A 12,388-nucleotide genomic window follows, 5' to 3' on the forward strand; every position below is an offset into this window, starting at 1 on the left:
TGTATTTCAGTTTTTATTTGGAAGTGCTTGAAAAATTCCTATTTTTAAAGGCAGCACATAAAACCTTTTTTTAAAAAAAAATAGATGAATAGACTGCTCCATTCTAACTGTGCTGTTTTTCCTCCTGTTGTTTCTTGATAAATGAAAATATGAAAAAGTATCCCATCCCCCTCTTCTCCATTTCAGATCAAAGCCAGTTTTCTCCTATTCTGCTTCACAGATGTTTGATTAGGTTTAAATGCCAACTATAACACTGTGAGAAAAAGTGGTTTATTTTCATGGAGCAACTATACTATTTAAATGGTGAACAGCATTTTGAATAAGAATAAAACTAGGAAACTTACTGTCAATTTAAAAAAAATGTTTCCTAGCAACTCTAGTAAATCTTTTGGGTCAATATTTTAGTTTTTTACATCATGCTTTTTAATTAATACCTGAGAAAATGAAAACCATTATCTCATGAATACCAGAATGGAGAGCACCTTGACTGCTGGCTAACTTTGGTTGGCAGCAAAACCTGCCTTCTTCCTTAGGAATTGTCTGTTCATCAAGAGAATTGATGAGACCCTGATACCAAGTTACAAACTTACTTAGGAATACTTTTAATGCAGGAATGGTATTGATGAGATAAAGGCTTTATTATATCTTGTTAGCTTTGCTTGAACTAAGTTACTATGACTACTGAAAATGTATGCATGTTGTTGTTTTTTATGAATGTACGGTATCCAACATTATATAAAAGGTGGTTCATTTGAAGCCAGTGTGTGCCCATTTTGGACCTTTCCACCTATCTGGAGTGATGATTGGGCCCTTAGACCAGGTAAAAGGCCCCAAACTTTCTGGGACAACACAAAGCTGCTACATATAGAGATAAATACTATGCATACTATTACTGTAAATGTCTCAATTAGCAATGTTTGTCCAAGATTTCATGAAAAACGTTCCCCAAAATCCTTTAAATAACACTTAGGGAACTGAACCTATATATCCTGAGCTCCAACCACATATTCTACTGTTGACCTAAATTCCTCCAATAATTCCAAAAGGCATGTTTTCAAATCAAAATATTGGGGAGAAGCCAAGATGGTGGACAGGCAGCAAAGGCTGTAAAGAGCTCCTCCAAAAGTAAAAGTTTTTATTTTATTTTATTCTATTCTATTTTTATTTTAACTTTTTAACTCTTTTTAACCTTGCACTTTTAACCTACTTTTAACCCATTTTAACCTATTTTTAAACCTGTTTTAACCCATGTTTGACTTTTTATAAAAGACAAAGACTTTTGAGAAATTATTTGAAACTTGAATGCCATTCGAATTTAGACGCAAAATTAGAAGCACATCTCGGAAGAAAAAATGGGGAAAAGGAGAAAGAGACAGTGTGTTCACTCAGCAGCACAGAGTTCTTCCAAGCCACTGAAGCAGCAGAAAATGGAAGATTTTGCTGCAAATAGACAGTTTGTTCCAGTAAGTAACTCATCTGTATGTGACTCATTGGAATGGGTTTTACAAACCAAACCTGAAAGCAAACAGCATATAGAACTTTCTGCTTCTCTCATAGAAAATAGCTCCCCTCCTTGAAAATTTGTACCCACTTTTGTTGCACAGGATGGGATAGTAACAAATTAGTAAGGGAGAATGAAATAGCTCTCCTTTCCAGACGATGTTTGCTTACAGCTCAGACCGTAAATTCAATCTACAAACTTTTATCAACTGTCACAAATAAGGTTGACTGCTTGAAAGAATCCTTTTCCAAGTTTATTACGAGCCACCCAAATATTGCAGAAGGACCCAGGAGTACACCTAATGATAGAAACTAGAACAGACCCTTCTCTCTCTTCTAAAAACGTGAGAGGAAAGAATACCTACAAAGAAAACAACACTCAATCAGATAGTTCAAGAGGTGACCATTATAAACTCAGTTTGCAGACGAACCAGGTTACCTTGCAAATTTACGACAACAACTTGATCAGAAGGTGAGGAGAGACCTAACAGAGGATAATTTTCAAAAAAAATCCATGCAGCTTTTATATCAGCCAACCCGACTCAAGGCTTATTAGAACTATATAAAAGCTTAGTTTATGAGCTACAACCACTACTAACACATGACCGAAATTTCTCACTTAAGAGGCCCTGCATCGCCTCTAAACCTTGGTTTGATAAGGACTGTGTAGAAGCCAAGAAAGCTCTTAACATGGCATACAAGGAGTATAAAAGTGAGACTGGATATGGCAATAAAGCAATGCTTAAACAGTTACTCACACTCTGAAAACAATTTAAACAATTGATTGCACTCAAGAAGAGACAAGACACAAGGTCTTCCTGGGAACAGCTCATTGTGGCAGCAAAGCAAAAGAACTCTTCTTTATTCTGGCATCTAATAGCTTGCCACTCTGAAAGAATTTATACCCCATTAGACTGCCATATATCTCCTATAACTTGGGAACTTCACTTTCAGAGAATGTATGAAGATCCCTCCAGGGAGAGTACAAGGTATACAATGAAGGATTTACCTGATGGCCTCCAGTTTTGGAGTCTGAAATTAAATCCCTCATTGGCCAACTCAGGATTGTGAAGGCTCCAGGAGCAGACTTCATTTTGGCTAAATTACTAAAGAACAATATGGAGTGGTGGATACCTGTCCTGGCAGCGCTATTCATCTACACTACAGTATATTGACTCCACCGGCCATGTCCCAGAGGATTGGGGCTTGGCAATTGTGGTCCCAATTTATAAAAAGGGAAAGAGAGACGACCCTGCCAATTACAGACCAATAAACCTGCTAAATATAATCGGCAAACTCTATGCCAAACACCTCCAAGATAAATTAAAGGAGTGGCTGAATCTTGAGAACCTGATTGCTGAAGAACAAGCCGGGTTTAGAGAGGGGAGAGGCACTATAGATCAGTGCTTAGTTCTTCATCATTTGATTGAAAAATATGTATCAAAGAGACCTGTATCATTATACGCTGCCTTTATAGATCTCAAGGCAGCTTTTGATACGGTTACAAGGATTAAGCTATGGGAGAAGCTGGAAGCTGCTTCAAATGATCACAGGCTTCTCCATCTGTTACGTGCCTTACATACTAAAACATCCCTCAAGGTGAGGTGCAATATACAAGGGTCCCTCTTGAGGTCAGTTGAAACTCAAAAGAGAATTAAACAGGGGTGCATTTTGGCCCCCTTACTTTTCAATTTTTATATAAATGACATGGTAAAATGGTTAAATAAATCAAATTACCACCCCCCCAAAATAGGTGACTGAAGCATTGCCCTGCTGCTTTATGCAGACAATGATGTGATCCTCTCCAGGACTCCAGTTGGCCTTAAAAGAGCCTTGCAAGCCCTCGTCCAGTATTGCAATTACAATAAACTGGACATAAATTATGAGTAAACAAATGTTACGGCTTTTGCAAAAAGGCCAAAATTGTACTCATGGTAGTTAAATAGCCATAAAATAGAGCAGGTAACCACCTTTAAGTACCTAGGGGTGGTCATCCATGCCACTGGCTCACGAAAAGCACATGGGGAATATGTGGCTGCCTCTGGCCAACGATCAGCGAACACCATCCTTAAATTTTTCTGCACAAAGGGAGGATACTATGTTCCAGCCGCAATTAAGCTCTTTCTGGCCAAGTGGCTTGCACAGCTTCTATACGGGACCCTGCTTGGGTCCTCAGCTTTGTGTTTCACACCATTAGAAAGAGTTCAATCCAAATTTATTAGAACAATTCTCCAGATGCCACGTTGTGTCTCAAATGTACTTCTGCGCCTGGAGACGGGATTGATAAAAGTTGAAGCAAGAATCTGTATAGCTTCCTTAAATATCTGGCTAAGGCTTAATTGCTTTCCGCAAGGCCTTGCTCCATTAATCCTTCAAGACAAATTCTCCTCTTCATGGATCAAGACAGTCAAGTCCAACCTTGCCAAACTAGGCTTCTCTTCAGCCTCAATACTCAAATTGGACTACGACCAATATGTTGTTACACCTGCCTGTTATCTTAGTCAGTTGGAGTCAGTAAACCACCGGAAAGCATTTTCACTCGCAAGGTGCCATGCATTTCCATCGGCTGTCCTGTATGGCAAGTATAAAAAGACACCATTGTCTGAAAGACTCTGCTCCTGTGGCTCAGGAGAGGTGGAGACCATTAGACACATACTCTTTTGATGTTCCTTCTATAGAGCTATTCGGAAAAACCATATCCTTCCCATAAGCGTTAGGTACCCTGGTCGTTCGGAAAGTATTTATCTCCAGTGGCTGCTTAAGGACGAGCAGGCAGTGATCATGGCAGATTCTGCGCAGCAGCACTGGGGATTCACCAGAAACATAAATAAATATTTTAGATCTTTTTAATAATCTTTTATAATTAATTTTATGATGTGTTTTTATTCAGTATTAGACCATACTCAATGTATTTTTATTGTCAGGTCAGTATGACTCAGTCTCTCTGAAGGTAGATAGGTTTTGTTATACTGTCTGTAAAACTAGGCAGACTTTGGACACTCATTGATTACATCATTAATTGTAATATATTGCTATGCCTTCTTGTGTTCGGTTCTGTTTAGTTCTGTTTTATTTGAATGTTTAATTTTATGTGTTGGCCTATGGCTGTAATAATAAACTGATTGATTGATTGAAATCAAAATATCTAGCTGAGCACTATATTTTGGGGGCGATTCCCAATATTGCAGATTGTTTTTCCCATGTATGTAGATTACATTCATTTTCAAAAAACATGCGCTGTGGACTGCAAACAAAATGACTGCATCTCACAGACAACTATGCAAGTAGCCAAGACTCCAGTGCACAATGGATGGACATTCTTTCATTGGCAGATGAAAACAGACACATTCAAAGAGCAGCCTTAGCTTAGCATTCTCTCTTTTTTCTGTTAATTAACTCACTGTTATAGCGTCTGCAGCTCTCAATCTTTGTCGGTCCCACTTTATACAGAATTGACCCTTCAAAGGCAGACTTTCCTGACAGCAGAATGAAAGAAAAGGAGAGCAGAACAAAAAGAAAGGATAGGAAAATTGAAGTAATAGCAGAAGTAAAGAGAGGAATAATTTTTAATCTTGCTGCATTAAAGTTTCATTAGTAAAAGAACAAGCTTATAAGTAATTATAATTTCACTGTTTGCATTTCTGAGGAAAAAAAAGTCAAAACTTTGTTCAGCAAAGTAAACTGTATATTCTTTCTGAATATTTTTAATGGTCAATAAACACCTGAAGTATAATTTCTGTGCAAATTAGCAAAGCGTTGGGATGTACTTGTTTCTTTTTTGCTCATAACACACAACAATTCTGAGTGTCTATCAACAAATTAAGCAGAACCAACTTTTCCCCTACTCCCAAATCTGTTTTTAGAGGATTTGGAAGCTTCTCCTGAGAGATGTTATTGCTACAAAAAAATAAAGAAAAAAGTTACATTGTATGTGAGAAAGGTTTCATGATGCTTAACTTTACCCCCAATCCTCTTTTTATAAAAGATTTAATGTATTAGAATAAAAAGTATTTTACCCTAATACATTTGCCATTAGTCTTTAACTCTATAAGCACAGCAGAATACATTTAATCCAAATTAAGTTCAGTAGCATCATATGCTTATGAATTCATCAATATGTATTGCTTAGCAAAATTCTCTATTCAAAAAGCAACGTAAAAATATAATTACTGCTTTTGAAATCTTCCTTATATCAAAAATGTTTTAAATAGATAGATTTAAATTCAGGTTTTGTGAGATTCTGTATAAAAGGCTTGCAATGATTGCAAAAACTGCTTTAATCTAGAATCCTAAAACTATTCAGAATGCCATCTTTTCAAATACCATAGTATAGTACAAATGATAAAAATATTTTAAGTCAAGTCTCTACTTATTAACTTTTAAGATATACAAAGGATAACTATCTTGATCTGTCATACATGCATGCCAGTTGTTTATCTGAATTTAACTTAGGCATGTCTCTTCTGACAAAGTCAAGAATTACTGGACTATAGTGAATAAGACCATGGGGTCTATTATAAATTAGGAAGAGCCATATTTCAATTCTGCCCTTTGCCATAAATGTCTTTGGTAACTACTGACAAATCCACCTTCACCTGATGCCATAAATTTACAAGGAGTATATCCAGTTAATGATGTGAAACATTTTAGTTATTATGATGGGGAGACAGAAAGAATAATGATGTAAGCAAAAGAAAGCTCATAAATATATTTCTATCTAAGTTATAAATTGAAAACTACTGTAGAAATTAAAAACAAAGCAGTAATTATGACTGGTATAATATTCTTGGCAAACATTAATTAATAAATCATTATAGAAGCACTGCAGTGCATACAATATTTCAAAAGTAAAATATACTTCAACAATAGTTTGTACACAAATAGTTTAAAAAATTCTGGACAAACTAAATTAAAAATCCAATGGTGCAATTTGAATAGCAGTAACAATATAATTCTCCATAAAAACAAGTTTCATTCAATATTGGTCTAAACATACTGGGGGAAATAGCAATTCTTTTATTCTTTTTCATCAAATAGAGCAGGCATGTCAAACTCGCGATGTCTTGTGACATCGCACAACGTATCGTGACTTTTTTCCCATTGCCGGCAATGGGGTGGGCGCGGTTTCAGTATGATGCATCCGGCCCGCGGGCCGGCAGTTTGACATGCTTGAAATAGAGGTAGAAGGTGGGTTGCATCATGGAAGATGTGCAAATGTCACAGTTGACAAAGCAAATTTATCATTGTCCAGAGACACAAATCTTTACAGCAAAGGAAAACATTTGGCCCTCACAGTAGTCCCATACAACATGTCTAAGGGTACTTGGAATTATAATTCATAACATTGAAGGACTACAAATCCTTCACTTCTGCTTCATAATATAAATGAACCACATATATTAAATTTATGGGAGTTTTTAATAAAAAGTATACTAAGCAATGGTGCAGTAGGTAGCATACTTTTGTGACTTAAAAACACAGGATATTTGCAAAGCAAAATAATAAAAATAACATCTCTAGCTGTATCCAATGGTATATACTATTTTTTTTTTAAAAAAATCAAGGATTCAAGAGATCTGCCACCCTAAATAACCAATCGTCTCCTGGCTTAGCTTGTTTGCCACAGCCTTGCTAGTGACCACCTTCTGGATAATTCTGAAGACCATTCCGTGGGTTTACTGACCTAAACTTGAGTTCTAGGTACAACAGTACTATTGATAGAAAAAACAAAAATGCTAAGTGTCAGGCAAAAGAAAAAAAATAAAGCTGTTGCAAATGTATTATCATTCTTTTAACTATAATCCATTGATCAACATTAAAGGATAGGAACATCACATTACCAAGCATAGTTCAACTGACTTTCTGAATTAGCATTTCAGAACTTCTAGTGATAAAATATAATGGCAAATTATGGTTAAGGAAAATGAACAAAAAGGTCATTCAATCAGAAAAAGAACAACTGGGGAGCTTAAATCTTTGTAGCTTCCTAAAAGCAATTTAATATTAATTCTGTTCCACCTGGTACAGTTCACTGCACAAATTCTAAAAATTTGTTAGATTTTGTTCATTAGAAAGGAGAAAAAGAAAAGCCATGGTATAATGAAAGAATCCAACCAAAGCTAAAATAAAATGAATGCTTATACGCTTACTTGGTTTTATCAGGTGCTCTTCATGGACAACTCTAGCATCATCGGAATTGGACAGCTCCTTTATGAAATTAGAGGGGAACATGCCAGTTTTCCCCTTTAGCACTCCTTCCCACCAACCTTCTTCTACCTGTGCCACAGAAGAAAACAAACATAGTGAGTTCCTACATTTAAACCTACAGCAACAACAACAATTTTAGTATTGTTACATACAAACCTCTGGCCATCCATAAATATCCATGGACAATCACGTCCTTTTCAATGTCTTGCAAGATTTTATGGTAAGTGGTGTCATTCATTTGAAAACACTGACATTATTGAATAGAAATATATCTCTGTACCCATCAAGTCTATAAGCAACCGTTTCTGGATGCTATTTTGGTACATGAGAAGAGTAAGAGACTGAAATTTCAACTACACAAGGTAAGATGTATAGGCTTTGGATCCTGGAATGCCATAGTTATGGGCCATATATGGTATCATACTCCCTTAAAAACAATAACCAACTTTACACCAAGATTTCAAGCTGCCTCTGTTTCTAAGAATATTTGCTAGTTAGCTTAGCTATGTGCCTTCCCTTCTTTCCAAATCTGTTATCCACATATTGATAGCTTTCATTTTGACTATAGTGATGCATTCAAGATAGCTCAATTGCCAAAGAAGAGTGAGAACCCTGAAGCACTGCAGACTTTAACATTATGTACAGGTAGTCCTCGACTTACAACAGTTCGTTTAGTGACCGTTTGAAGTTACAATGGCACAAAATAAAATGACTTATGACCATTTTTCATACTTATGACTGTTACAGCATCCCCATGGTCATGTGATCAAAATTCAGATACTTGGCAACTGACTCATATGTATGACGGTTGCAGTGTCCCAAGGTCATGTGATCACTTTCGGCAATCTTCTGACAAGCAAAGTCAATGGGGAAGCCAGATTCACTTAATAAACATCTTACTAACTTAACAATTGCAATGATTCACTTAACAACTGTGGCAAATAACAGTTGTAAAATGGGGCAAAACTCACTTAACAACTATCTTTTTTTGTAATATATTTTATTGATTTTTAAAAACATAAATCACATAATAATTGGTGAACAGTGTATTGTCTGGGTTTACATTTGTAAAACAATCATTAACAATTGATTTCTATAATCCATAATCCACATAATGGTTTTAGTTGATTTCCTCTTTTCCCAAAATATCCACTTTTGCAAACATTGAGTTAATACAATTCTTATTGTTTTGGTAGATAACAATTAAATATATATTTTTTCCCAATCTTCCTAAAGATAATAATCACATCAATATAATATTTCTTTTCTATCCAATCATTCTGGTTGCTTTATCATAAATCCTGTTACAATCCTTATTTTAATTTGTTTGTCCCACCAAATTCTAGATATTCCTACTGGTTAAGATTTTCTCAAAAATTAATTACATTTAAAAATTTAACTCTATTTTTCCATATGAACATCTCACACTTTTACATTTCTTAAGGAATAGATAAAACAGTGAAAAAAAAAGAAAGGAGAGCAAGAGTAAAGAAACATAAAAAATAACATACTACTTAAAATACTGTATATATCTCTCCTAAGCTAATATATATTTGTTTCCAAAATTTCTTATTCTTTTTAACCATAAATAAAAATATGTTTAATCTTTAAATATTCCATTTAATACATCTAGTCATCTAGTCCTTTAACTCATATTCAAAACATTTTTATCCATTATAATTTTCTTAAATTCAATCACATTTAAATATCTAAAACATTTCCTTTATCTAAGTCACTACAACTTTTTTTTTATTACTCATATCAAGAAAGAAAATAAAAAGGGAAAAAAGCAAACTATATTATTTAGGGAATTTATCCCTCTTATAATGACATATGTATTCCAAATCTTTTCTATTTCTTTAATTTATTCAAATAAATGTTTCTTTTTTAAGTATTCTCTCTGGTAAGTCCCATTATCTATTTTCTTGGTTTCCACTTTAGTCTTTTTCCTTTGCCCAGTATCTTTCTTAATCAATGTATTTTGCTGAATCAAAAGGTTTTTCTGTATGTTTGTAAATGTTACTGTAGATATAAAAAGTACTGTAAATCAGGTGAAGTGTTTTTGTACGGGGCTTCTGCCTTTCCATGTTTGTTGAAAATCTTTTTCTTTTTCTTTCTCTCTGCTTCTCTTATCATTTCCTTTCTCTCCAATGTTCCTGACATCTCTACAGTCCATTTTATCCAATCTGTTTTCTTGTCCTCAGCTTTATTTTATAGTCTTAAGGGATAGATTGTTTTTTCCAATTCTTGTGAATTTTTTCCCACTAGGATTAAATCATGTTTCCTTGTTTTATTAAGTTCCATCTTTAAGTCTCTATTCTCATTTCTATATCCATTTATCTGTTTTATCTGCTCCTTCTCTATTGTTGTTTTCTGGGAATCTTTTTGTTGTAGAGTTAACTTGGAAATAGATTGATTTATATTTTCAAAGTTATTTTGGATTTCTTTGTGGTTTAAAGTCATTGTTGTTTGAATTAGTTGCAGTATACTATATATCTCCTCCTGTGAAGAATTTATGTTTTCTTGATATGTTCTTTCTACATATCTCTGATCCATGATGGCCAAGAATTTGAGTTTTTCTCTTCCTTCCTTTTCTCTGCAAATAGCTTTAAAGTCCCAATTAAATAGATATTTGTAATTCAAATAGTTCCAAAAAATTTTCCCCTGAAATTTATAATTCTCTGTCTAAAGCCCAGATTATTGTCTTTTTTTGTCACAGCTGTTCTTTGTTGTTAAAGCTTTGAAGGTCACAAACACAGATTAGCTTTTCCCAGGTTTTGCCATAGCAGTCATAGTCTTCATCCACCACTAGGTGTCAGCAACTATTTGTTTTTCAATTTCCAAAATAAACAATTATCTTTAGAATGAAATTCTTAACCATTCAAACAATTTTATATTTATCCAGATTTAATTTTTAAATTTCAGGTTTTATATTTATTTTACTTCCAGACATTTTGATCCTCCATAAAAAGATTAATTCGCCACTTCTGTTAGTATAAGGGTGGAGTGGAAATCCCCCTCCTTCCCTTTCGGAGGTATTTTGCTTCTTGGGGATCTTTTCCAGGAAATTAAATATAGAATAGAAAAGAGAAGATCGAATTCCTCACCCAGTTTCAAGCACGCTGTTCACAGTTGTGCTGGTTAGTACTTTTGGACTTCGGTTGCTAGTAGCTTGGGCTGGTCGATGCAATACAGCCAGCCTTTCTCCTGTCGGGTTAGAAGGCTTTCCCCAAGTTGAACAGAACGGCTGCTGCCGTTCCAGAATCGCTGGAGCACCCTTCTTTCTTCGCTACCTCTCCAGGGTGACTTAGATCCATTTAGGGTCCCCTGGCAGGGCAAAATTAGCCACGGGGGTATGTAGAATCCGCAAGCCCGCGACCAGTGGCTACTGGTCTACAAGAAATCCAATGGCTCCCTAGGACACACCATCTACCAGAAGAAAACACACACAAACCACTATCTGCACGCACTCTCACACCATCACCCAGCACAGATCAACTCCGTAGCCAAGACACTCATCTCCAGAACAAAACGCTTAGCTGACGAACAACACCTAAAAACCGAACTACACACTCTCACTAACGTACTAACATCCAACGGATTCCAAAGAAATAAGATTACCAACCTAATCCAAAAAGAAACCCCCACTAAAATCCAAGACAGAGAACAAGAAAACGGCAAAGCCCTCCTCCCATACATAAAAGGCACCACAGACAGAATCAGCAAGATCCTCCACCAACACAACATCAAGACAGCATTCTGCACAAACCGAAAAATATCTACAATCCTAAGAAACCCCAAAGATAAAATTGAGTTAGAAAATCAAGGAGTATATGAAATCCCATGCACCGCCTGCCCCACCACATACATCGGACAAACCAACAGAAGAATAAATGCACGCATTGAAGAACACAAGAACTCAGTCAGAAAAGAGGAACCAACTTGTTCCCTGGTCCAACACCTTAAAGCCACAGGACATAAAATTGACTTTAAAAAGACCAGAACTATTGCCAAAACTGAACACTTTAACAGAATAATCAGAGAAGCCATCGATAGAAAAACGCCCACACAGCATGAATAAACGAGATGATACCTCCTGCCTACCAGCAATTTGGAAACCCGCCCTTATTGGCAAACGAGTCCCTAACACAAAGAACGACACCAGACCCACACTCACGAAAACCATACAGGTCACCACCACACATCCACGAAAAAAGCAAACCCAAACCCACACAGATGATGAGGCACGACCACAAACTAGAAACCAGTCCACAGCTGCATCATTAGCCACTTTAAACCCCTCCAATCCATACATGAAGCAAACTGACACCCACCATAAAGATGTGGCACGACCACGAACACGAAGCCAAACAACAGCAATGAAGCTCACCATCTCAAATCCCCCTGCAACTCAGACTAACCTGAGCACAACAAAGCATTTATTCTTCTGTTGGTTTGTCCAATGTATGTGGTGGGACAGGTGGTGCATGGGATTTCATATACTCCTTGATTTTCTAACTCAATTTTATCTTTGGGGTTTCTTAGGATGGTAGATATTTTTCGGTTTGTGCAGAATGCTGTCTTGATGTTGTGTTTGTGGAGGATCTTGCTGATTCTGTCTGTGGTGCCTTTTATGTATGGCAGGAGGGCTTTGCCGTTTTCTTGTTCTCTGTCTTGGATT

General features: G+C 36.0%; 1 protein-coding gene across 1 annotated transcript in view; it reads right to left on the bottom strand.

The window, feature by feature from the left end:
- Positions 1 to 12,388, bottom strand: part of SH3KBP1 (SH3 domain containing kinase binding protein 1) — a 196,218-nt gene that overhangs the window by 108,769 nt on the left and 75,061 nt on the right. The window contains exon 5 of the mRNA XM_015825255.1: positions 7,650 to 7,776. Coding sequence (XP_015680741.1) covers positions 7,650 to 7,776 — 127 coding nt within the window. The remainder of the gene's footprint in view (positions 1 to 7,649; positions 7,777 to 12,388) is intronic.

This window comes from Protobothrops mucrosquamatus, unplaced genomic scaffold (assembly GCF_001527695.2).
Source record: "Protobothrops mucrosquamatus isolate PMUCROS unplaced genomic scaffold, P.Mucros_1.0 scaffold_198, whole genome shotgun sequence".
NCBI lineage: Eukaryota > Metazoa > Chordata > Lepidosauria > Squamata > Viperidae > Protobothrops > Protobothrops mucrosquamatus.